This window comes from Syngnathus floridae, chromosome 10, assembly GCF_059516105.1.
Source record: "Syngnathus floridae isolate MCC-2025c chromosome 10, RoL_Sflo_1.0, whole genome shotgun sequence".
In the NCBI taxonomy this organism is placed as follows: domain Eukaryota; kingdom Metazoa; phylum Chordata; class Actinopteri; order Syngnathiformes; family Syngnathidae; genus Syngnathus; species Syngnathus floridae.
This window is the reverse complement of record NC_142422.1, coordinates 2,718,194-2,742,477: the sequence shown is the minus strand read 5'-3', so window position 1 is coordinate 2,742,477 and position 24,284 is coordinate 2,718,194. Positions and strand designations below refer to the sequence as shown.

General features: G+C 47.3%; 4 protein-coding genes and 1 long non-coding RNA gene across 15 annotated transcripts; 4 read left to right on the top strand and 1 right to left on the bottom strand.

The window, feature by feature from the left end:
- Positions 1-19: 19 nt before the first annotated feature.
- Positions 20-2,899, top strand: rab13 (RAB13, member RAS oncogene family). The gene is made up of 8 exons (XM_088387844.1): positions 20-654; positions 927-987; positions 1,337-1,397; positions 1,465-1,542; positions 1,655-1,744; positions 1,942-2,007; positions 2,087-2,137; positions 2,253-2,899. Exons 1-8 carry the CDS (start codon positions 531-533, stop codon positions 2,322-2,324), a joined length of 603 nt encoding a protein of 200 aa, XP_088243970.1. The 5' UTR covers positions 20-530; the 3' UTR covers positions 2,325-2,899.
- On the bottom strand, positions 447-8,353 carry LOC148391757 (uncharacterized). 8 transcript variants are annotated; one of them, XR_015860996.1, is made up of 6 exons: positions 6,422-8,353; positions 5,877-6,309; positions 5,560-5,809; positions 4,338-5,403; positions 3,969-4,071; positions 447-3,874 (listed from the first exon to the last, which is right to left on the bottom strand). It is a non-coding gene; the product is annotated as an uncharacterized LOC148391757 (long non-coding RNA). The 8 variants fall into 8 exon arrangements; XR_015860999.1 differs by having other exon boundaries at positions 447-4,071; positions 4,338-5,186; positions 5,273-5,403; XR_015861001.1 differs by having other exon boundaries at positions 447-4,071; positions 6,422-7,048; positions 8,100-8,353.
- entrep3 (endosomal transmembrane epsin interactor 3) lies at positions 3,517-9,302 on the top strand. Of its 2 annotated transcripts, none has more exons than XM_088387819.1 (14): positions 3,517-4,561; positions 4,730-4,786; positions 5,303-5,410; positions 5,529-5,645; positions 5,705-5,812; positions 5,881-6,041; positions 6,101-6,200; positions 6,297-6,348; positions 6,435-6,729; positions 6,862-7,154; positions 7,282-7,320; positions 7,418-7,593; positions 7,822-7,968; positions 8,043-9,302. In XM_088387819.1, exons 1-14 carry the CDS (start codon positions 4,328-4,330, stop codon positions 8,277-8,279), a joined length of 2,124 nt encoding a protein of 707 aa, XP_088243945.1. In that variant the 5' UTR covers positions 3,517-4,327; the 3' UTR covers positions 8,280-9,302. The 2 variants fall into 2 exon arrangements, with proteins under 2 accessions (XP_088243945.1, XP_088243944.1); XM_088387818.1 differs by having other exon boundaries at positions 6,276-6,348.
- Positions 9,303-9,674: 372 nt separating this feature from the next.
- Positions 9,675-12,303, top strand: fdps (farnesyl diphosphate synthase (farnesyl pyrophosphate synthetase, dimethylallyltranstransferase, geranyltranstransferase)). 2 transcript variants are annotated; one of them, XM_088387837.1, is made up of 10 exons: positions 9,675-9,865; positions 10,274-10,426; positions 10,511-10,651; positions 10,762-10,842; positions 10,932-11,054; positions 11,146-11,234; positions 11,360-11,432; positions 11,504-11,581; positions 11,645-11,779; positions 11,846-12,303. In XM_088387837.1, exons 1-10 carry the CDS (start codon positions 9,863-9,865, stop codon positions 12,044-12,046), a joined length of 1,077 nt encoding a protein of 358 aa, XP_088243963.1. In that variant the 5' UTR covers positions 9,675-9,862; the 3' UTR covers positions 12,047-12,303. The 2 variants fall into 2 exon arrangements, with proteins under 2 accessions (XP_088243963.1, XP_088243962.1); XM_088387836.1 differs by lacking the exon at positions 9,675-9,865 and having other exon boundaries at positions 9,969-10,426.
- A 317-nt stretch (positions 12,304-12,620) lies between these two features.
- rusc1 (RUN and SH3 domain containing 1) lies at positions 12,621-23,663 on the top strand. 2 transcript variants are annotated; one of them, XM_088387803.1, is made up of 12 exons: positions 12,621-12,772; positions 13,804-16,946; positions 18,237-18,992; positions 19,527-19,649; positions 19,724-19,800; positions 19,916-20,090; positions 20,190-20,295; positions 20,371-20,417; positions 20,497-20,942; positions 21,010-21,260; positions 21,340-21,504; positions 21,682-23,663. In XM_088387803.1, the coding sequence occupies exons 2-12, from the start codon at positions 13,928-13,930 to the stop codon at positions 21,848-21,850; spliced, it is 5,334 nt and encodes a 1,777-aa protein (XP_088243929.1). In that variant the 5' UTR covers positions 12,621-12,772; positions 13,804-13,927; the 3' UTR covers positions 21,851-23,663. The 2 variants fall into 2 exon arrangements, with proteins under 2 accessions (XP_088243929.1, XP_088243930.1); XM_088387804.1 differs by lacking the exon at positions 18,237-18,992.
- Positions 23,664-24,284: the final 621 nt, after the last annotated feature.

The following is a 24,284-nucleotide window of genomic DNA, read 5'->3' as shown; positions in this document are numbered from 1 at the left end:
TTGTGAAAAATACAGATAATTAGATCTGTGCTGTATGGCCTCCGAAACAAACATGAAAATTCTGAACAATCTACTCATTTCTGAAAATATTTTTGCAAGCTCACTACGCCCTACCTAAATTCAAAAGCAATCAAATGACGCCATCTAGTGTAGCTTCCCGGTAATGCCTGTCTGGGAGATACTCCCACGAAGCTCTCCCACTACGTAAGCTCTGGGCCGACTGCAACTTTTTCTGTTGTTGTTGGGGGGAGGCAGAAAAAAAAAACACGTAGACACTTTGGTATGTTTGGAAACGGACTGAAAAGATCGCTTTTGTTGAAAGTGAGACGACATTCATGCGGTGATGTATGCGGATGTGAATAACTGGTCAACAACGCTGGTCAACCTAAACGGGACACAAGAGGGGCGCTGAGGGGGTTCCAACTTTACCGGTGTCAAGTTTGAGAAAGAAGGGAGGGAAGTTTTGCAGCAAAAGAAAAGACGAAGGATTTTTGTCAACTTTTAAGGATTTGAAGGAGCGTCTCTGAACTATGGCGAAAAAGTATGATTTTCTCTTCAAGTTGCTGCTCATCGGGGACAGTGGAGTTGGCAAAACATGTCTGATCATTCGCTTTGCTGAGGACAATTTCAACTCCACCTACATCTCAACCATCGGTATGTTTGAAAAAAAAATCTTTTTTTTCACTCTCCTTCCATTTTATTTTTTCCTCATCTCAAGTTTGTCGCACTTTTTTTGTTCCTCTCGCAATTCCATATGACGCACGCACGCAGTTCTCATTCTTCCACCCACACCCATTCCTATCTTTCTAACCATCTTTCGCTGTGATTTTCCCCACCCATCAGACTGTGACCTATATTATGCCACACCATGAGTGGGTGGACACAACTCTGAGGTATTTAACTGATTGTTTACCCCTTCTTCTCAGGCATCGACTTTAAAGTTAAAACTATTGAAGTGGACGGGAAGAAAGTGAAACTGCAAGTATGGTAAGAGATGATGCTGGCTTTTCAACTGTGCGTCACTTGACGTTTTAAGCACTTGTAAGATGAATTGGAAAAGATCAACTTAGCTAAGGACTTTCAATTTTGTGACACTCTCATCTTAAACGGCACCCTGAGCAAGACTCATTTGGTCAGTGGTTCCACTTAGCTTAATAATGTCATTATTTCCAATCCCGCCTTGAGCCCTCTTTGCTGTCACTTCAAGTCAGATTCATTGCTTGCGTCTGCACACTTTCTTGGCAAGCCGATGACAGCCATTTTGTTCCCTGCCAACGTTTTTAAAAATGCGCCCTGCAGCCCTGCCTTCTTGTCCACTCTGTTTTGCAACACGCAGGGACACGGCGGGCCAAGAGAGGTTCAAGACCATCACCACGGCCTATTACAGAGGAGCCATGGTAAGATCAGGCATGTGCAATTTCCACGAGCGATAAAGCAGCTGACTTCTCTTTCGCCGTCTGCCAGGGCATCATCCTGGTGTATGACATCACAGACGAGAAGTCCTTCGAAAACATTCAGAACTGGATGAAGAGCATCAAAGAAGTGAGGCTAAAAATAAAAGAAATACATTTTACCTAGCAAAGTGAGTTATATCATTATACTATATTACAACCTGACCTAAACAATCAATTTCCTTGCCCCCTTTCTTTCCCAGAATGCATCAGCGGGGGTGAGTCGAATGTTGCTCGGTAATAAGTGTGACATTGAGGCAAAGCGGAAGGTTACCAAGGAGACGGGAGAAAAGGTGAGCTGACCCTGACGGAAAAAAATTAGTTGCCATGTATGAGCACTTGCTGACATTGATGATCACTGGGAGGAATTGTTTACGGAAGGTGAAATCATTCAGTGGCTCGGCATTCTGTTTACTTGAGATAAGAAACAGGAAGTGATTGCCATCTATATCCTGGCCCTGTGTAATTATGTCGCCCTTGTTGTTTACAGCTGGCCAAGGATCACGGCATCAGGTTCTTTGAAACCAGCGCCAAGTCCAGTATTAACGTTGAGGAGGTGAGCTGCAATGCAAAGGAGATTTTTCTATTCAGGCATGAGTGTTAATTTTTTATCTGTCTCTATTTTGATTTTGTAGTCCTTTCTATCATTGGCAAGAGACATACTTCAGAAATCCAGCAGAAAACCTGTAAGTCAAATATTATAGAAGGCAATTGAAAAGTTTTGATTTTCCAACACGAGCAGATGCAATTTTAAAAGGGTCCTAAATGTCCTCTTCTGCTTTTTTTTTTTTGTTTTGAAAGGCTCCCACAGGCCGAGAGGTGAAGATCACCAGCAGCGCACAGAAAAAAACGTCCAAATGTGCGCTTCTCTAGACACAGCAGCGCAGACACACACACACGGTGCCAGTTGCCCTCCAACTTAAAAAAAAAAAAAAAAAGACACACAAATCCGTACGAACCAGTCAGGTGTCTCCATCTGGTGGCTCACATGTCCAGAATATGTCCAACACATTTCTTGTCCTTTGCACAGTTTTTTGGTCACGTTTCCTATCACAGAGGATAAGTTGTGAGATGCGATTGTGTTGTTTTTTACGATCGAGGTCAACATTTTAGAATCGACAAAAGTAGCACCTGGAAACTAAATACGGTATGTGAAGAGCAAATGTTTTACAAAAAGACTGAGTACGTGGAAGTTTGAAGCAGTCATAAAGTGCAATATAGAAGATGTGAGGAGAGATGAAAGATGGATGAAGCAAGTGAATGAGATGTGTCAGATGGTTGGAGCAATTTCCTTTCGCAAGTACTGTGATGATAGCGGCTGACTTTTTTTTTTCTTCTCTGTCAAAACAAGTGTCCTGCCTTGCGTGGTAGCAGGCTTCACTTTGCCGCTCGCTATATTTGGATTTGGTTTGTGGCCACACTTGTGTTGAATAAAAAGTGAAAACAGTCATCTTTGTCTGGTGGTTTGAAAATACTTTACAGAATGGCAACGCAAACCATGGAGGATACCGTTAGCCTTTTAGCATGTAGCATATGTCATATTTGACGATCATAAGTCAAATTTTTCCAGGTACCATGACCTGAATGGCAAAGGATCTACTGAGAACATTCTTCAGTGTGACCAATAAATTTGCCATTTAAAAAAAAATCTACAATTATTAAATATTTTTTGCAGATGACAAACTTTGGTTCACAACACAAATGAGGTTAGTGTGCTAACCCACATGAGCTCTAAAAAAACAGAAGAAAGGAGTCCCCACTTCGATTGGTTAGTGGAAAAAATAAAAAGTGGATCTTGGCTAGATGTCTGTTTATTCTTGCTTGTGAATGAGGCCCACTGGGAGGGAGCCTAGTAGCTCACATTGCGGACTTTCAGGCACCTTATGATCAATTCCAATTTTCCATTTTATTTTTGTTTTGTTATGCACAGGCTGCAGCTGGTTGCTAGGCAACCATGGTTGTGCTCCTTCCTTCCTTCCTGGCTGCTTTCCTTCCTTCCTGGCTGCTTTCCTTCCTTCTTTCCTATCTTCCCTCCTTCCTCCCTCGCTCGCACCCTCCCTTCCCATCATCAGCACCCACCTCCTCTGCCGCATCTCACGCACACTTTACGTGCCTTGTCATCACGCACTGGGGCAGGTTCGGGCTTGCATATGGGCACGATGCCGGAGGCGGATCCACGCTGGAAAACACACAGAGGCGTTTTAAAACACGGACTTAAAATGGTGATTTGAAATGCGGCGGCGTGTTGTTAAATATGTAGCTTGTGAGCTAACGTCCGGGACACTTAACACGCAAGTGGACGTGATGCCCGCGTGACCGCGGGGAGGAAAGAGGCGGCACACCAGGCGGACTTGTCACCGTTCGATCCCCGTGAGGGGGCGCATCCTTTTTGGTGCATTTTCCAAATCGATGGAATGTGGTTGCTGTTGATATAGGTGAGAGAAATTCATCTTTTCCCCATCTCGGTGGTCCAGATAGAAGGTCGGATGATGCTCGTTCGGGAGGAGCACAACGCACACACACACAGCCGAGCGGCCCGCAAGCTGAGAGAGATGCGCGTCTTTCCATCTTTGGGGGATGTTTGACAACGCGCTACCTGCTGATGCTTGCCGCAATGCCACTGGCGAGAGTGGAAGCAGAGGAAAGAAGGAAAAAAAAAAAAATCAGCGAGCACAACCGTCGATATGAGCCATGCAGAGGAGTCTTGTTGCAGGAGGGGGTGCTGCTGCGAGCTGTATTGACTTCTACGGCCATGGCTGAAACAGTCAAATGAGCTGGCTGTCCATTCTCAACTTTCTGCTGACCAGGCTCACAATGTTCAGCCACCCTTGAACTTTTCTTAAAGAACTACAGATTCCTTCCATCACATCTCCAACATGCCCTCACCGTCAGACTCCAGCAGCGTGGCATCGGCCTCGGGCTCCCGGGGTTGGTCGGACAGCCGGCGTGGTATTTCAGGTCGAGGCCCCGGGGGGGCCAAGTTGCTCCTCTATCTGGGCCTGTGCCACCTGGGCCTGGGCGCCATGGTCCTGGCCTTCTCCTTCACCAGCATGGCCTTCACCTCGTCTGCTCGCGTGAGGCAGTCTTGTCCCTTCTGGGCTGGATTTTTTGTAAGTAGGGCAACTCACAGAAATGGTATCACATCTGGGCTAACGATCACTAGTTTAAATGCAATAGATTCAATTTTAACCCCAGTTATAGAAGGGTGTGCACACTTATGCAACTCCACTTTTCGCTGCACTTCACCCCCTTCATAGAGCGCATGTTTGTCTTTATAGGTGGTGGCATCTGGGATAGTCGGCATTATCTCATGGAGGAGACCTTTGACGCTGGTGGTATGTCCATTTTCCTTTTCCCAAACTTTTTTACCGGGGACTGGTCCTCTTACTCCGATGAGTAACAGGTATAGAAAATGGATGGCGGTTTTACGACAAATATATGGTAGCTGGGGGAGACAGACGGGATGTGGTTTGACATGGCCGAGAAATAACCAACAAGGCACTTAGTCTTTTCAAAAGATGTCATGCAACTGCACTTTTTTTTTTTAATAGACACCATAAACAGCAATTGAACGTGACAGTCCGCACGAGGGGTCTTGTATTATTAATCGATCTGGCAACCCCTCGCAGATGGATCCTCTTGTAGTTGTGAATTATTGATACATTCCTGTGAAATATGACTTACATATTTGCAAAGTTACTCCAGGATGGAAATGTGTTTGTCCCTGGAGGAATACTGATGGATAGATGGAAATTGTAACGATACTCTCAGTTTGGTCCAATTTGATATTATGGTGATAAAAAAAAAAAGAGAAAATAAACCTGTGGTGGTGTGTCCCCGTCCCTCCGCAGGTTTCTCTTTTCATGCTGCTGTCTGCAGTGTGCGTGATCCTCAGTCTGGCCGGCTCCATGCTCTCCTGCCAGAACGCGCAGATGGTCAAGTCCATGCTCACCTGCCAGGTGTAAACACAGCGAGCGCTAAAATGTCCTTCGGAACAGATGGAATATTCCAGGATTAGATTTTTGTTTGGTCAGATATAGCAGCATTGCAAAGCCTGACTTCACTTTTTTGGTGTAGGTGGAGAACGGCCGTTGTGTGTGTTGCGCACCTACTGAAATCTGCTCCAGCAAAGAGGATGGAACCCTCGTTCTCAACCGTAATTCCGACTGCCACTCGGTTAGACATCAACTGAAGGTAAAGCCTCTTGATCCTTCTCGTTTTCAGGTCAAATGATGTTCCGTATTGTTCTACAGGACTTGTTATTCAGCGCGTGTGGTCTGAGCATTCTTTCCACCATCATCTGCACTTTGTCCACGGTCACCTGCAGCATCCATATTTTCTCCTTGGACCTTGTGCACCTGGTGAGCGCACACATAAATCTTGCATCATGAAGGTTTTTGTTGATGATGTGCTTCTCACCCTGACCTAGCTGGCGCCGCACCGTTCTCGTTCCGTCAACCCGGAATGCACCACGCCTCAGGACGCCTTCCTGACCAACATCATGGACTTTGAAGAGTTTGTCCCACCCATTCCGCCGCCCCCTTACTATCCTCCCGAGTACACTTGCAGCTCGGAGACAGACGCACAGAGGTAAAATTTGGATCTTCTCACGTTAGCGATACGTAAATAATCCCGATTGTGTTGTGTAGTATCACCTACAATGGCTCCATGGAGAGCCCCATTCCGCTCTACCCGACTGACTGTCCTCCTCCTTACGAGGCCGTGATGGGACAAAGAGCTGCCAGCCAGGTGAGCATGATTATGGAAAAAAAAATTTTTTTTGAAGTGCAACTCTGCTGATGTTTCTGGTGATATTGTGTTAAGGCAACAATGTTCGACCAACAGGGCGCTGAGCTGTCTGGTGAGCGAGGAACGTCCACAGCGTTCAGTGGAGAAGGTAAGCAAACATCTAAATTTGCATTTCTTTTAAAAATAAGGCTTCATAAAATCCATACATAATTTTCCCTTACTTCATGTATTTAGTCTCCATGGACAGTGGGTCTCTGCTCATGTCAGAGATCGTGGACATCCCAGATGATTCGTCCCCGTCCGAAGACTCCTGTCTGTTGGAGGTGGGGATGAGGGTTCAAGGCGGCAGGGCCAGCAGGACAGCCAGCGAGGTGAGCGACGGGCCGGACGTCGGATCGGTCAGCTTCCGCGGTCCTCGATCGCAGACGCCCGAGAGTCCTCTGGCTGGAGGACCCAGAGCCAGACGTTTTCTCAGAGGAGAGAGGTCCAACTCGTGTTCTTCACCCAGCACTGCGACCCCCACGTACAGGTGGGTGGATGCCGGTCATTTGGGATAAGATCCAGTCCTAGAGCACCCTGATTTTGTTCTACCAAAATCATCAAAGAATTATTGAATGTTTTTAAAGTCTCAGGTGTTACTCGCCGTGTTCTTGTTCTCCAGGTCTCCAGTGTTGCGGCGCCAGGCGTTGCTCGCTCGAAGCTGCTCCCAGCTGGGGTCCATGGAGGGTTCCGACTCACAACAGAAATCCCCCATACCGGACATCCGCGTTCGCCCGTCCACTCCTTTACACCAAGCGGTTGGCCATGACGCCGGCGAGCAGAGCGGTGGACAGCGCCAGCCTCTGTACCTGCGACGACGGGCCGGGAGGAACAACGGCAGAAATGACAACGGAGGCGTCCTACGCATCATGAGGTCACGCAGTGAGCCGGGCCTCAGCTCCTCTTCGGGTGCAGGTAATTAGGGCAGGGTGCTTCTAATGTCATCAAAATTGCTTTTATATCCCAAGAGTTATTGTCAAACGTCCTTGGTTCCTTTGAAAGGTGCTAGATGACTAGTTAAAAATATCTTTTTGTCCTCCAGACTTTAGCTTTGGGTGCAGCAAAGCTTCTCCAGACATAGGTAATATTTTCTAAACTTTATAAAGATGGAGGAATATGGTGCGTCCATTCCAAATGAGTTGATAAAGAAAGTAAACAAATGATTATTTTCTCCAAAGGTCCATCCAGTGAGGCGTTGCTTCTGCCTCGTACAGCTTTGCCGCCAGCTACGGCTTTACCAAGAAAAGACGGCATCCAACCTACAGATCCGGGGGTGCAAGTTCCTCCCAAAGCTCCACCGGTGTCGCCCTTGCGTTTACCCAGAGAATACCACCGCTCACTTGGTGACCTCAAGGTTTGTCTGAAAAGGTTCTCAAATATGTCCGACTTCCCGACCTTGGGAAAAACGAACCTAATCTGAGTTCTGAAAATAATTTGGTTGTGTGAATACAATGGGATGGATCAAAATCACACGGGGATGGGTTAAATGCAGAGGACAAATTTCACCACACCCAGATGTGTGTGTGATGATCATTGGGACGTTAACTTTTTTTTTTTTTTAACAATCTGTCTCCCCCGCAAGGTGACTCGAGTTCTGGTGGCTCGCTTCCTACAGCGTTCCAAACGCAACCTGGCGCCCTCCTCCGAGCATGCTGGAAGCACGGGGCAAGTACCTAAAAGAAGAGCAGGTGCTGAGGGCACTGCTACCAACCATCTGTCTTTGGAACAAGTATGACCTCTCCATTATGCCCTCAAATAGTACGTCCTTGCTTATATAATAAAACAAAAAAAATCATCACGCAGGTTTGGCGGGCGCCTTGGAGTACCAATCGAGGACAACCCAATCAACAACGTACTCACCATCACTCACACAGCGATAGCCGCCACAACCGTAGCCACGGCGCCCGCGCCCCGGAGGGCATCCACTTGCGCAGCTGCGGGGATCTGAACTCCTCATCCTCCCTCTCCGTACGCCGATTAGTGTCTCCTCACCTACAACGTGGCTCGTCGGGAGCGCTTTACTCGGAATCGGCCCTGTGAAGACAAGAAAGATGATCAAATCGTTTGAAGATCCATCAACTCCGAAAGTCTTATGGCCTTATTCAGAAAGGTGCTGTCCATCACTCTGAATACCAGACGAGACGCTCTTTCCATTCGGCTGCAGTGGAAAAATACTGGAGATTCAAAATAATGGATTACAATATGCTAAAGACCCTTTTGTACATTATTGTTCGACATAAGGGGTTGGCAGGGTGAACGGTGATTTAAAAAATAATATTTTGTCTTCCATGTAAAAAGAAAATGAAAAAAGACCTGACCATGCATATTTAGCTGAGTGTGATTTTTTTTTGGGCAATTCTACCCGCCTTCCGCCACCGATGTATTTGCCAGCATCCATAATATGAATGCTTGTATTCTCTATGGCTGACACCTTGGAAACACGGTGTGGCGTTCGTGCATGTTTTGCGACCCCCACAAACATCAGACACAGTAAATATATCTTGTGAAATGTCTTCATTTGCATGGGTTGACACGTACAGGAAGTGTTCAAAGTGTGTCTAATATCAAGTGCTGCAAACAAAATATGCATACGCAGCACACCCCGTTTGGTGTGCAATATGTCCTTGTGCATCAAGCATATCTGATTGTGGCTTTTTCGGGCGGATCTTGGGCGGATCCTGTAAGATAAAGATGTGTTAGTTGCACTGAGACTCAGATAAAATGAGGCTCTTGTAATAAATGTACATATTTACAAGGACACTACTGCTCAGACCGATGGCATCAGACTGATTTTTTTTTTTTTTTTGTGCAAAATGTACCGAAGTGAAAATGATGGTATCAGCAATGGCGCATTTTGTATCCACACATAAGAACCATATTTTCAAAATGTACATGTACTGGGTACACATACAAGCACTCTCCACCGAGGCGTGTTTCTACCTCCTCCTGTCTTGCATTATTATTGCATTATGTCTTGCATTATTTATTTAAAAGAAATGATTATCTGTATGGCAGGCTTTGCAATACAATCTTAAAATCTGAATAAATTGTATGTAAATATGACACCTATTTATTGGTTCTACATGTAAACTGCGGTAAGTGAATTTGTGTCTTTAAATATGGCGAGGTATTAAAGAAAAATATTCAACGTTGCCAAATCATAAAAAAACCAAGATATTTAACGCGTGTATTACTTTCTTTATTCATGTTTTTTTTAATTTATTCATTTATTTATTTACTTCTATTGGTCTCTAAGTAAAAAATAATAAAGGCTCGCCCATTGGTTCACAGTATCCCCACTCCACTTGAAACCCCTCCCACCTTTGGATTCCATTGGCCAGTCTGTGAAAAAGCCTATCCTGGTTCGATACAAGTGGCCAATGAGAACGCAGAGTGTCAAATCGAGTCTTCTTAATCTCCGCCCATAACTCCAAGGCGCAAGGAGTGATGGGAAATTTAGTTTTGCAGCTTTCTATTAAAACGGGTGTTATCTCAATGGGAACTACAATCTGCACATCCTGGTTTCAAGAGACATTCACGGTCCTCGGTTTGATTTCAATTTGAAAATCCAACGGGGCGCAACTTTGCGTTGATACAGTTTAGGAGACAACGACAACACAAGTATGGTACGTAAAGAACGTGCGTTATGAATAAAAGTGTTTTTCTTTATTAGCGATGAACACCTGTCGCTTGCTCATAGGCAGTTGAAAGGTAAACGATTCCAGTAACGTCAGCCAACGCTACTTGTTCTGACAAGAGAAGCTGCTAGCTAATAATAGCAATTCAGTTTAATCCTTGCTCTTGTTGTTCACCTAAGGCTCACTAACTTTACGCAGCGCACCACTTGCTCGCGTTAAAATAAGCAATGTCAAAGGCTTAGTTTTGCAAGTCATTGCAAAGGAAGGACACTCGGATCGTTTTTTGGGATGAGGCACCTTTTCCGATTGCCAGTCCCGAAAATGGTTCGCATCATGCGGCCAGTCGGGACGTCGCTTAAAGTACAACACCGGGCATCACTGCTGTCGTCTCTCCAGGGAGACAACATCTGCAACGGGTCCCATAGCAAGAAGGCTCTACTCTCGGACCCGGGGCTGTTCGAAGCCCAGTTCGAAGAGCTAGTACGGGAGCTGACGGAGCAGGACCTCACCGACCCCGTACTGCTCGACGCCATGAACCGGCTCAGAGAGGTGACTTGACGGCTACAGTTTCACTGACGATGCCACGTCTAGTGAGTAAGACTACTAAAACGCATGGTTGTGTTGGTGACTTAGGTTTTGCTCTATAATGCCCCGGGAGGCAAAAGGAATCGCGGCCTGTCTGTGATTGGCTCCTTGCGGGAGCTCCTCCCACCGACTAGGCTCACGCAGGACGACGTGCAGCGCGCTCTGGTGGTCGGATGGTGTATTGAATTGGTAAATTGGTGGCCCAAATCTTGAAGTCATCGATGAGCAAAAATGTTTTTAACCACATTAATTTGATAATTTTTGTGGCACCTGATGTTTCACTCTGCGGGTGTTTTTAGCTTCAAGCCTTCTTCCTTGTCGCCGATGACATTATGGATGCGTCTGTGACCCGCAGAGGACAGCCCTGCTGGTACAAGAAGGTTAAGCTTGATCCATTTGGAAAACCAATTTTCATTGGAGAGTGTCCTCCATTTTATTGTATGACTCCTGTTTTTAATTATTTCTGAAGGATGGCATTGGTTTGGATGCCATCAACGATTCCTTCCTCTTGGAGGGCTCCATTTACAGACTTCTCCGCAGACACTGCAGAAACCAGCCCTACTATGTCCACCTGCTGGAGCTATTCAATGAGGTACTACTTTATTTCTAGGTTGTATTTTTTGTAATATACTAAATTCAAGGCCAGCACGGCAGGCTAGTGTGATCTCTTTTTATTATTGCAGACCTCCTTCCAGACAGAACTGGGCCAAGCTCTGGACCTCATGACAGCGCCCCCTGGTCACATTGACCTCAACAGATTCACCATCGAGAGGCAAGTAGACAACATGGAGGGAATGAAATCCCTGCGGCACTATTCCATGAAATAATCCAATTTCACTTAATTGGTCTGAATTAAAATTTCACCTTGTCATGATAAATGTTGTGAAACACTTTCAGATATAAAGCTATTGTGAAATATAAGACTGCCTTCTACTCCTTCTACCTCCCGGTGGCAGCAGCGATGTACATGGTGAGCAAGGCAGTCATTGAGCCCCTAGTTAGTAGAACTCTTCCTGAAACATCTCCATCACATTTTTATAGGCTGGAATCAATGACGAAGAGGAACATAAAAATGCCAAACTCATCTTACTGGAGATGGGCGAATTTTTCCAAATACAAGTGAGTAATTATTGGATTTTTTTTTTTTTTTGGACAGAGTCAAACAATGTGCTTGTGTTGCAGGATGATTACCTGGACTGTTATGGAGACCCCGCTGTGACAGGAAAGGTCGGCACGGATATCCAAGATAACAAGTGCAGTTGGCTTGTCGTCAGGGCGATGGAGGTCATGACCCCTGAACAGAGAACAGAGTTAGAGGTCGGTTTCAGTTCAGCAATCTCCCTGACTCGAATGGCTAAAAGTGGCATTCGTTGTGTCCCTCAGGCGTGTTACGGGCGGCATGACGACGCCAGCGTGGGAAAGGTCAAAGCGTTGTACGACGCCCTGCAGATGCCGAGCCACTACCGCAAGTACGAAGACGAGAGCTACCAGCGCTTGCAGAAACTCATCGCGTGTCACGCTCAGAACCTTCCTCATGCCGTGTTCCTCAATTTTGCCAAGAAGATCTACAAGAGGAACAAGTGAATGGGACAATGATAAACCATAGTGGCAGTGGTTTAAATGAACGATTTCGCTTCTGTTCCTTGTAGCATCGCCAAATCATTCTCTTCTGGATAGTTAAAAATTCATCTGTGATTTGAAGATGCATGAATTTTGCAATGCAATGTATAACTAGAGCTGCACTTTGAGGCAGACCAGCTGTCTATATTTTTATATCTGCTGCTGTAAGTACAGCCTGCCCAGGACTTGTTTGCCTTTAATAAATATCAAATGTACAGATATATTATTATGGTGTTTTCCCTGATGTGTTTTTTTTTTTAACGTGTCCCAAAATGAACTCTCATCCCCCATTTTTTATTTGGATCATCTATCCAAGCTTGACTTTTATCTATAGACTAAAACTATGTCAAGTCGCTGCAATTCAGTTCCAATAAAAGCCAGCAGGGGGTTAAGTAATTATCTCCAACAGAACGAGATGAATGAGATGTTATGACAAGCCAAGAGGTGGGGTCAGCGTCTGGCAAGGTTGGTACTGCTCGGTGCTGATATCGAGTCGGCGGACCGCTACGCCCTTGCGGGAGTCACGTGACACACCGGGGAGAGCAGTACCGACCACGTGACCGAGCGCCCTCCCTTTTCCCCTCGCATCATCTTTCGATCGTATCGGTCCGCGGTGGCTCGCGAGGAGACTGATGCTCTTCACGTCCGGGAAAAGACGAAACGCCCGAGATGGACGCCTTCTACTTTGACGTGAGTCGTCATTTAAATCATTTTTATTCTGTATACAAGTGCATGTGAAATAACAGGATGCCCGCTTGAATACTCACTGTTACACAGCTACCGATTTAAAACGATCGCTTGACATCATTTTTAGGTCAGAATACAAATCCAGTAGGGTTATTTGAGAGTGTAGTGGGAATATATGCCCAAAACAAGCGGATGGGCCTTCATAGTAGGGCGATGCGGATGGTACCCCCACCTCCCTCCGCCCCTCCCTCCCTCCTCTTCCTCCTCCCAGTCTCCATCATGTCTATCGGATCAATAAATGCAGGCTCAATACCGTTCACGTAAGCAGAGTCAAATTACATGTCATCACGTCCTATTTTCCAAGGAGCTTGATTTTTTTTTTCGTCTCGACGTGGCCAATCAAGAATGAGCCGAGTGTGATTTACATTGCAGTGACGTGAAAGGGCACAGTGCAGCAATGAGCAATAGGCTTCCTCTCATGCAGCCTCACTGCTGCTGCCTGATTATTTCATGCTCCACTTAAATCAGATCTTCCCAAGCTTTAAGGGATGCTTTTGTTTCCTTTCAAAGAAAAAAAATCATATTCATTATGAGCTGGTGAGGGTGGATGCACAGATGGAGGCAGGCAACAACAGCCGTGAGCAGGCTGAACAGATGATGATGATGATGATGGTGGCAATATAAGTGTATAAATTGGATCATAGTTGAAATTCACTTTTTATAACAATTACGGTAACATTTTAACTCAATTGATCAATCAGTGGTGATTCAAATGGACCCTGACTGACAAGGACTCTAGAAAATATATTGTTTAATTTACAGCGGTTAGCTTACGTAATTAAAAATATTGAACTAGGTCTCATTTCTTTTTTAAAATGACATGGATCAAATATTCTTGCAGGCTGTATATGAGTCAAGCTGAAAAGTTGCCCACCTCTGCCACAGATGATTGCTTTAATTTAAAAAATGATGCAAAAAAAAGTCATATATTGCTCATCATGAATATTCACTATGTGTTTCTTTTGATGTTTCAGGGATTAGGAAGTCATTCCAACATGTGATCGTCACGCCGCGGCAAAATTTGGCTTGGCCCAGCGTTTGTTACGATAAAACTAAAATATCTTATTCCCCAAAAAAATAAAAAATCCAATTATCACAATGCAATCCTCCGCTCAGCCTGGCAAGCCGCGGCGTTTTGACGTCAGCAGGCGGACCACGACCTACATGGGACCAAAGTCTCGCGGTGCTCAGAAGGAGGATAAAAACATGAACACCGTCACTTCGTCCTCCCCCAGGCGGGTCACGAAAGCTCCCGTCGTCGCCCCCAGGACCAGGCTGACGGCGCCGCCGCCTCGGGTTCCGCTTAGCCAAAGCAGGTTTGGTGCAAAACAAAGCTCCGTCTCCTTTAAATCAGCAAAACCCAAACCCAAAAGTGTTCGCACGGGGGCGGCAGCCAACAAAATGTCGCCTCCTCTTCCTCCGGCTCCTTCCGTTCTCCCTCTCGACCCAAACTGCAACGAGCCCAGCCTGCCTTGCTTGTGCTGCGACGGCCGCTCGCCGCAGGACAGCAACAGTATGTTCAACCATAACCACAACAACAACAACACCGTTTCTCTCCGGCACCAACTGCAGCTCCCCCCGCCGCCGCCGCTCGTGGTACCCCAGAGGAAAAACGAGGAACGGTCCCCCTCTGGAGAGAAACCGCAGCCTCCTCCCCAACCTGAAGAAGAAGCCGCTCTGGATGACAAGAAAGACGTCAAATCCGAGGAAGAGGACGACGAAAGCAGCAGCGGAGACATCGATATCGACGACGAGGACGACGGAGACCGCGACGACGAGGACGACGACGACACCCTCGTGCCCTCGTGCTGCGACTGCCCTCCCTCCCTGCTGGAGTTCTCGCTCTCCTCCTCCACCTCTTCTTCGTCCACTTCCATTAGCTCCTGCTCCGATCTGGAGTCCGACTGTGCCGATCAATACGCTCCTGAACAGCAAGATCTGGTATCGGCGTCAATCAAAGAGTCTTCTCCGCAATGCCAGGCGCCTGCACGTTCGCTCCCTTCCTTACCGATCAGTCGCTGTCCCGTAACCTCTCACACGCCCGTTTCGTCCCCAGATGAGGGCTACCCCTCAGCTCTGGACACACCTTCTCCAGACTACTTGGGTGTTAAAGATGATCCCCAAGTCACCAAGTTGGGTTTGCTGGACTTTCTGGAATCGGTGGGCGAGTTTGGGAAAATGGAGCGTTTCAGTCAGGTGATCCAGGTGGCCCGTTGGGATTTGGAGGGCGAGCAGAACTGGGATGTCTTGAGAGATCGCTTGGACCACTTGGATCGCTTGGAGAAGGTCAACAGGGAAATCAAACTGGCCTACGTTGCCAGACTCCACGAGAAGGGTTTTGATCTGGGGGATCTGGAGGAGCAGAACCTCTCCGACGTCATGGATGAAATGGGCAACGTTGACATGGGCTGGAAGCTCTACAAAAGCGGCAGAGGGTTCATGGGAGAATCTCAGGAGTTCTCAGACGCCGGCGTGGACCTGACGGCTCCGTCGGACAGCGACGATCCTCCTGCTCCGGACTCCCTCACCCCCTCCCCTGCGGAGCCGCCTCCTCGACCCCCGAAACCTCCAACCCGTCACGCCAGCGTCAACTCCGACCTCCACACCTACATCAACATCAGCCGGGAGACCACCTCCATGGCCGTGTCCACCTCACCCACCTTGTCCACCTTCTCGCCCAACTCTTCCTCTCCCACGTTCAGCACCTTTCGCTGCGAGAAACCTTTGCCTCCGTCCCCGCCGTCCATCCCTCCCCTCCCTGCCTCCAAACCTGTGCAGTACCTGACTCTTTACACCGCCTCCTCTCCATCCATCCCCACCCCGACCCCTCCAATTCCTCCACCTCGGAGGAGACACCTGGCCAGGAAGGAGGCCCAACGGCTCGCCGCCCTTCAAGCGGAACAGGAAAAGACGCCGCTGTCGCTCCCGCCTCCGACCACACGCCCGCCGCCTTTGCCTCCTCCCCCGGCTATATCCTCCTCCCTGCCCCCTCCAGGTATCCCCCCACCACCGCCGCCGGCGCTGCCTCCTCCGCCTTCCTTCCATGCTCTGGATGTGGAGATCCGCAAGTTGCTGATGCTCGCGGGGTTGACCCAGGCTGAGCTCCTCAAACTGAGCCCAGAATTGGGTGACTGCGTCGGGGTGTTAGAGGAGGAAGATGTGGGGATTTGTTTAGCCGAAGAGTTCAGGGACTGCGATCCCGAAATGGTGGAAAAAGACAAATGGAGTAGCAGAGGGAAGTCAGCTGGGGACGGAAGGGCAGACATTCCCAGGGTGGGGAAGTCAGTGGAGGGCAAAGGGGTCCAGAGAACCACCTCGTTCTCCGAGATGGCTCGAAGGCGGAAGAAAAGCAGCATTTTGACATCAGACACTTACTACAGCACCACTTTAAGTCACACGCAGGACACAAAAGCAAAAAACATGAGCTTTGACTCCCGCCATTATCCAGGTGAGGTGCTCGATTCACCTCCCCCTCCTCCTCCACCTCGACCTTTACCACCAGTCCCACCAAGCGTGCCGCCCCTTAGGGTCAGCACACTCCTAGCTAACTCGGCACAGCCCGAGCGCTTCGATTGGCTGATCGCGTTCACACCCGAGGCCGACATTCCGCCGCAACCCACTCAACTAAGAAAATTTCCCGTCGAATCGGCCAAGAAGAACTCCCCGGTTCCAAAGGTCACCAGCTTCAAAGAGTTGCGTTACCGCAACAAAAGCAGCGCCCCTACGACTAAAGTGATCACCGACCCGGACCCCGATCCCTCGGTCATCACCCCGGACCCCGACATACTGTACAACCTGAAGTGGAGACGGGAGAAGGAGGGCAGCGGAGGCAGCCAGTGGGAGTACACCTCTCAGGCCCAGGCCCTGTTCATGCAACCGCCCCCGGCGCTCACCTCCATGGCGGCCCTGAAGGAGATGCTGCAGAGGGTGGACGAGGAAAGCGCGAGAGGTGACAAGCTAGGCTGTTCGCTCAGCGACAGCAGCCTGTGGACAACCGGCAGAGAGTGGGAGCGCCAAGATGTGACGGTGAGGAAGGCGGACAAGGAGAGGCGGGAAGAAGAGGCGGAGGTGAGAGGACAAGCTGACGGAGGGAGGACACTCGAGTCAAGGAGCATTGGTGAGAGGCCATTTTACAATATGTTACAAATACACTCATAGTACCATATAATTTAATGTAACAGTCATGGACACAATGGAGAGAACACGAGTGGCAAGATGGAGGATGAGCATGAGTCACACAACGCTTACAGATAATGAGAGGACAAACTGGGAGGGATGACTGTGTGTGTGAGTGTCTATGTGAAAGGGAGATGGATACTGGGGGTAATATGAGGAGAAGGTTGGAAAGTCTCCAGCAAGCGTTATCAGAGTGTGATGTCATCATTGCCTCATTCAATTATTTATTGCCTCTCCTTGGTAAGCAAGGGAGAAGGTGGACAGTCCTCTGGTGAGCTCACCAGGGTTTTTGGTCACCTCCCTTTTAAATATAAATCTGTGTTATCTTGTTTGCTGTCTTTTAGTTTAGTTTGAATCCATCACTTTTGGTGGACCGCTTCCAGCGTACCCTGTCTCCCACTCTCCAGAGTGACACATAGCTGGGATCGGGTTACTTATCTCATAAAGTGCTGCAGGAGAAACTATAAAGCTCGTCGAGATAAAACATGATTTAATTCGTTTCAGTCCAATTATTCTAACATTTACAGAAATGATATGCAAAATTAGCGAGTCATTTAACTTGAGAATGTATCAATTAAGGGTAATTTGCAGACTGGTCCGTTTAATGTGTGACGTTTTAAGTGTGTACACCTTTAAGATTTGTACGGGGCGGGGCTTAGAAGCTCAACCAATTACTGACAAGTTTTCTTCCAAAACAGGAAGTGCTTCGTGTTTACTTCCAACCTGAGTCGAAACGTGATATCTGTTGTTCTTACTTTTAATCTCAGAAGTTATTGAGTGGATTTAACAATCAAATCAAGGTAGTTTTCACTCGATTGAGCGGTGTACTATTAAGATGGAATAGGCTCGAGGTCATTGCTATCTAACATCTGACCCAGCGTGTGCGTTTGGGGCATGTAGGAAATCTAAATGCCCGTCCTTTTACATGGAGAAAGAGCAGGTAACATGGTTTCACTTTTATTTTGGTGTCATCTCTTGTCGTGTCCTGCCAGCTAAAATCCAATAGTACTGCTTTTCATGAATCACTCAAACTGTTAAAATGATGTTTTACTTCATGTATGTCTTTTTGACTGTGATACACTCCTGTATGCATTTTTCTCTCAACAGACACTAACATTCTCTGCATCTCTCTCCTTCCTGTTTGCCATTTTTTTTAACCTCTTTTCCCATTCTTATGTCTCCATTGTTTGTCCACGCTGCTCCTGCATTACTCTGCTTATACCTCCCGCAGTTTCCTCTCCCCCACTGTCCCTTATCCAGCCACCCCAGCCTTACTTCCTCCACGCTGCCCCTTCTTCCCATCCACAGGGCCACATTCATATAAATTCCAGGCCGCACGCCCACGTCGGCCGAGAGTCCTCAGACACGCTCGGAGACCCGAAGTGGGCTCATGCTGACGCTGTGTTTAGCAACCAATCCAGGGCTGATTTTGTTTCTCCCAACCGTGGGAAGGAATCAAAGCAAAATACCGCAAAGCAATTTCCCGATGGTTGCAGAATTGATGACACGCTGGGCTCTCGCTGTAATTTGGACTCTCTCTACTGCGGCGACAAGCCGAGCATTGCAGACATCCGTACAGCGGATGTTCCTGAATGCACCACCCCGTATAAAAACATAGACGTCATGATGACGCATTCACGTGGCCCACAAAAACCAACAGACCGTAACGCTAGCAACACCAGGATGTCCAAAGAGCTGCCCCCTCTGCCCACCTATTACCTGCACCGCTCCAAGCTTTGCCCACTGCACGGGGGCTCCCCTCCTCGCCTCTCCCCCATCGGAGCCCTCTCGCCTCCCCAGCGCCCGGGACCGCTCCCTCCCGGCGCGGTGGGCTCCGGCCTCACCTCGCCTCTTTTCCCCCGCTCGCACACTCTTCCTGCCCTTGCCGCCCCCATCTACTACCCGCACCTGTATCCCACAATACCCCTCTGTGCTCCCCCTCTGCCCCCGAAACTCTACCAGGGTTCCCGACAGCCACGCGTGGCCAGTAAGCTCTTTCTTTCTCTTCTTCCTCTCTCTACTGTATTGTCGTTACTCCCCACTGTCATGATTGGAATCGTAAATCAATGTTAAAGAATATCATGCTGCGTGTTCTTTTTAAAGCTGACAAAAATACGTAAGCTTGCTTGGGGTGACATCTGCTTCTGTCAGGCAGTGGCCTGTCCGTCTGTCCGTCCTTGTGTGGCTGGTTTGTTATTTTAGACTCTTGAGTTGTGTCTTCAAGTGAACACAGGCAAGACAATCTTTGTTTGTTTTCCGACGTTCACGGATTGTTTTGTATCCGTTTTACGTCAACTAATATGGACGAAGAACCATAAAATGGCCTCATCGCTGCCTATGACTCACTCCTCCTTCAAATCATCTGCTTTGTCCTGCCTCACCACCGATGTCACCTATTAACATTTTTTTAGTTGAGCTATATCTCTCCGCCATGGCTTCTCTTGCGCTTGTTAATATCAGTTTTTATTCCTCTAAGTCATCCCTCTTTTTTATTTATTTGTTTTACTGCTTCCGCTGCCAGCTGTTCGCAGTGTGTCGTTCGCCGGAGCTGTGCAGAGAGGCGACGTGTCCTGGATGGGCGAAGAAATGCCGCATCCAATGAGAGGACAGCGGCTCTCCTCTCTGCACCTGCTGGAAAAGAGAGGTATTGCAGCAGCACTTTTTGGGTGCGTTTTGGTTTTTTTTGCTTTAACCGCGCAACTGTTATTTTTCCTCCAGCTCTCGTCAGTGCGGTCAGCGTGGCGGTCGAAGCCGTCTTGGCCCAGTTCAGTTCTTCTCGCACGGTGGTTCAAAAGGTTAGTCACTCTTCAGTGATGGACATTTTGCTTTTCAGCTCAAGGCGAATGATGCACTGGATTTGCCGTTTCTCGCCTGCTCCCTCATATCGTCGCCCTCCCTTCCAATCTTTAGGCCTTATCAGGAGACAGCACCGTAAATCCATCTCTAGGCCGTCTGGTGCTGCAGTGTCTCTGCCCCGCCCTCCACGGCCTGCTGACGGACGGTCTAAAGCCCCACCAGAGTGACCTGATTGCAGGCAGGAGGCCAAATTCGGCCTGGAGCTTGGTTTTGGCTTCAACACGGCCAGGTGCGAGAAAGTATCACTGAAATTGTCAAAACTATTGATTTGATTCAGAGCTGTACTGAATGGACTCCAAATTTTGTCTGCATTCTTGCAATCACTCAGGTCCTAAAACAAAAGCGCTGTTCAATTTACAAGTTCGAGTTGGCGAATTGCCTCAGCTGAAACAGAGCAAACAGCGCTTCAATGCGTTCGTTCTGGGATTACTCAAGTAAGTGCTGCTTGTTCACGAGCAGAAATTATTTCTTTGATCGGGGTCTATAGATCCACCTCTCTTTCGTTCTAGTTCCAAGCAGCTCGATTTCTGGGTGTCTCACCTTCATTCTAGCAGTGGTGAGTACCCTCAGATTTTTTTTTGTCATTTAAATGGCCTTTCACCGCAGTCATGATCATCTGTTTTATTGATCCGCAGATGTGTTGGACACAAACTACCGTCCGTCCTCCTTCATGCGGTTGTCGCTGAGCGTCTGCCAGCCCTTGTTTGACGAGCTTCTCCTCGTGCTGCAGCCTCTCAGCCTGCTCACCTTCAATCTCGACCTGCTCTTCCAGCACCACCACCTGGAGCCCCACAGTCCCGCACCACAGGCGTGCAGCCCCCCCGCTCAGAATGCGGGACTCTCAACAAAGGCGATCCGATCCGAAATTAGAGGTGGGAGATATATGGAAAGCCTCTCGGAGGTCGACTTTACGGGAACCGGACATCAGGTAGAGGATGAGGATAAAGGTAGTCCTAATACAGGGTGGTCCTTCAATCTGGATCACACAAGTCCACAGCTGCGGTGGGTTCAGGACAAGAGGATTGGCGAACTACCTCCTCCAAACATGGAGGAGGAAAGCCTCGCTCAGCAGGCCGGACAGGTGCTTACAACCTATTAAAGTTCAAGTCTGACTATTCGGACCTGACGTTTGTCTTTCCAAATCACAGGCGATCCAGCAAGGGTGGGGCGCAGTGATGCGGTGGGGAGGCCGACTGAGCCAGAACCTGGCCGAGCTCAACCCGGCCACAGGGAAGACTGATGAGGCGAAGACCAGTCTACCAAATGGTCAGGCCCAGACACAAAGCGACTTTGCTCCAGTTAGCCCTGTCGCGCAGGTGCCATGGAGTCTGAGTCGCCTCTTTGGCTCTACCTCTTCTAAAAGCCCAGATAGCCCATTGGGTCACGCAACACCAAGCAGGTGAGACCCTTTAAGTGTTTTGGGTTCGGATTTCACGGATGAGATAACCACATTTTTATCTGCGCGCGTAACCATCTAGACGGCCCTCACAGTGGTTGGCTCCCGGTGTCACGGCGCTGACTCGATTAGTGAGCAGCACTTCTGCCCCGGTTTTAAGGAAGACCCCGGAACCGGTGGAAGATAGTCACACTGTGCCGGAAAGAGCGTCTGACACTCCTTCAGAGTCGACAGACAAACCACACAGGTACTTTTGTACGCCAGCTCAACATGAAACTTTTTCCATAATGAAAATGCTCAGCCTAATGTTTTATCTTTCATTTTATAGCCTCCTATGAAATTTAATCGGCACTTATGGGGATGATGTCATTGCTCGTATTTGTTTGACTTACACTGGCCGTCTTGACTGTGGGCCGCTCCTCAGGTCCGTTCGAACGTTGTGCGACCACGCCGCCGGAGCGGGCGCCGAACTCAGCTTTCGCAAGGGGGAGGAGCTTGTCGTCTTGGGGAGCGTGGACCAAGACTGGATCCGCTGTCGCCAGGGAGACAGAGAAGGGCTGGTACCTATTGGCTACACCTCGCTCATCATGTGACACCGCAACCGCTGGACTCTGTGAATTCATGACAGAAAAACAAAACAGTCAAATTATATATCGGAATCCATCGAGTATGGTGGAGCAAATGGAATCAATTCATGATCTTTAAATGATATATCCCATTAAATGCCCATCCTGCCCAGCGGGTCGATCAGATCAGCGACCGCCAACTGGTCGTGACGGCGGCCGCTTTGGGATTACTGTCCCGGAACCTCCTATTGCATACGTGATCATGTCGTGAACTGTAGCTGTGTGTAGGTGTGTGTTTTATTGCCCTTTCAGCCCTAAACTCACCTTTTGCCACCTGGTTCAAATGTGTTTGACATTTTACTGCTGTATAAATATACATAAATATATATATATATAAAAAACAAATATATAGGTATATATATATATAATATATAAAGTGAGATTGACATTGCATTAAACACAGAGTAAAAAAACGCACGCGGATCCATTCTCGAGTGGTCGTCACACATACGTGTTTGAAATCCAATAACCTTCCTTCCCGCGTGCTTCACGTGTCGTCTCCGAAATCAAATGCATTTGCCGCTTTTCCTCAAATAGTGGCCTCCTTTTTTTCTAGCTAGTACAATAAATGGCGCCAAGATAGCGACAAATTCTATTCTCCGAAACCAATCGGTCTTTAAATAAAAGTCGTCACCGTCAAACAAATGCTGAGTCGGCAGGCTGCTATTTGAGGAAATACAATAGCATTCTATGATTACCCACTTATTAAGGCTAACTAATTTCCTACTGGTTCAACCCGGCATGGGCTCATTAATCTTCGCTCAAGTTTGAACACCGAAGTGAATGCAGCAAGCAAACCCTCTCATGTATATGGCGGTGATGATGATAATAATAATAATAATGTCTGCCGGTTTGTTGGCTTTTGCATCCACCTTGAACCCGCAAACCTGCCATGTTTAAGCTTCTCTCGTCATCAATGTTAGCTACAGTGGTAGTAGAAAGTGGTCATGTTTTGGCAGTGATAGGTTCATACACAGTAGGCTACTTTGCTTTGCTGTCATCTATTTTAGTGATTCTTCTCATTTTTAGAATTGACAAGACATTGTATTGTACAACGTACAGTCGAGTTGTTTCATTTGCTAGAAAGTTTGGTTGCACTGTTTGTATTCTGAGCAGGGAAGGAGTCATTCTCTTTTTTTCATGTTGAAAAGAGTGAATGAGGCGAAGTTTAAATGTTTACCAATGACGTCATGATTATTTTTTTCCTCTTATTGATCAAATCAGCTATCAGGGAACGCTTTTGTTATCGTGTCAATGGCCGTGTAGCATTACTGTCACCATGGCAACAGTAGCATTACGTTAGGCTGGTGCTCATAATCCAAGTTTCAAATTGGTGCCATTAAATAGACGACTTAACAAGAACAAATCCGTCTGGCTAGAACATCAATTGACACATTTTTTTATTATTTTTGCATTACCCTCCAATGTGAGGGTAACGACTGCCATGCATTTGTTTGCACGCCATTTATTTATTGGATGGACTATTTATTGCTCTTTCGGAGTTGAATCGCTGGGTTCTGAAATATGTGAGTGTTCATGTCAGGGAAAGCACATACTACACTTTCACTTGTGTTTAAGTGTGCAAGCGGGGGTGTGACATGGGTAGTAGTTAGTAGCTTCCTTCTCCTCCTCCTCCTTTCCTCTCTGGTGTCATGTAGCCCGTAGACATACCCTGTGCGCCCTATTATTGATTACGGCATAAAGTGTCCCTGTCACTGTCTACTTCCTGCATGTGCTCGTTTGTAAATACACCAAATAAAACAAGCCAGTATGAACCAAATTTGTTTGTATTTTTTTAATGGAGTTTTACGTTTAAAAATGTTGACAGCATAAATGTATAATATCTTGGCTAAGCGACGGAAATATTTAATTGTTTATTCTCTTTAGCACACCGTGGTCAGTTTGATACTTTTCAGACTACGAAAAATTAGTTTTAAAGTGGATTTTTCTACCATGGGCTTAAACGGGGACATAAACCCCAACGTCAAGTCCATTCATTACGAGTTTTAAGATGCCCTTAGTCGGTATTAGTTTGTATTTCGACAGAACTTTATATATTATTTCCGTATTCGATGTACATTTTTAATAAAACATACTCACATCTTTTACCGCCAGTGTAGGTTTGACTGTGTCGTACGCGCGTGCGCAGAGTGAATATTATTCGCGCATGCGCATGCCTTCCTGTCAAAAAAAAGAAAAACGGCAATGATTGCGCAAACGTAAATATCTAGCATTACTATCCGCTTTTAAATGTTTATCTCTCAGACTAAAGCTACGAGATTGTTGCCCCCCTCCAAAACAAAACAAGCCTTTTACGAGACATAAAGCCGCTTGTAAAAGCCATCATCACCCTTTTAAATGACCTCCAGATACTTTTGCGCTATTAATAGTTGCCACGGTT

Excerpts from the sequence above, each read along its gene's own strand:
- rab13 (XM_088387844.1), top strand. The coding sequence starts at position 531 with ATGGCGAAAAAGTATGATTTTCTCTTCAAGTTGCTGCTCATCGGGGAC. Across the intron at positions 1,398-1,464 it reads CCTATTACAGAGGAGCCATG|GGCATCATCCTGGTGTATGA; the intron begins GTAAGATCAGGC and ends GCCGTCTGCCAG. Across the intron at positions 2,008-2,086 it reads CCAGTATTAACGTTGAGGAG|TCCTTTCTATCATTGGCAAG; the intron begins GTGAGCTGCAAT and ends TTGATTTTGTAG.
- entrep3 (XM_088387818.1), top strand. The coding sequence starts at position 4,328 with ATGCCCTCACCGTCAGACTCCAGCAGCGTGGCATCGGCCTCGGGCTCC. Across the intron at positions 5,411-5,528 it reads AGTCCATGCTCACCTGCCAG|GTGGAGAACGGCCGTTGTGT; the intron begins GTGTAAACACAG and ends TTTTTGGTGTAG. Across the intron at positions 7,594-7,821 it reads GCTCACTTGGTGACCTCAAG|GTGACTCGAGTTCTGGTGGC; the intron begins GTTTGTCTGAAA and ends CTCCCCCGCAAG.
- fdps (XM_088387836.1), top strand. The coding sequence starts at position 10,166 with ATGAGGCACCTTTTCCGATTGCCAGTCCCGAAAATGGTTCGCATCATG. Across the intron at positions 10,652-10,761 it reads TCGGATGGTGTATTGAATTG|CTTCAAGCCTTCTTCCTTGT; the intron begins GTAAATTGGTGG and ends GGGTGTTTTTAG. Across the intron at positions 11,235-11,359 it reads AACAGATTCACCATCGAGAG|ATATAAAGCTATTGTGAAAT; the intron begins GCAAGTAGACAA and ends AAACACTTTCAG.
- rusc1 (XM_088387803.1), top strand. The coding sequence starts at position 13,928 with ATGCAATCCTCCGCTCAGCCTGGCAAGCCGCGGCGTTTTGACGTCAGC. Across the intron at positions 16,947-18,236 it reads ACTCGAGTCAAGGAGCATTG|TTTCCTCTCCCCCACTGTCC; the intron begins GTGAGAGGCCAT and ends TACCTCCCGCAG. Across the intron at positions 20,091-20,189 it reads TTTGGCTTCAACACGGCCAG|GTCCTAAAACAAAAGCGCTG; the intron begins GTGCGAGAAAGT and ends GCAATCACTCAG.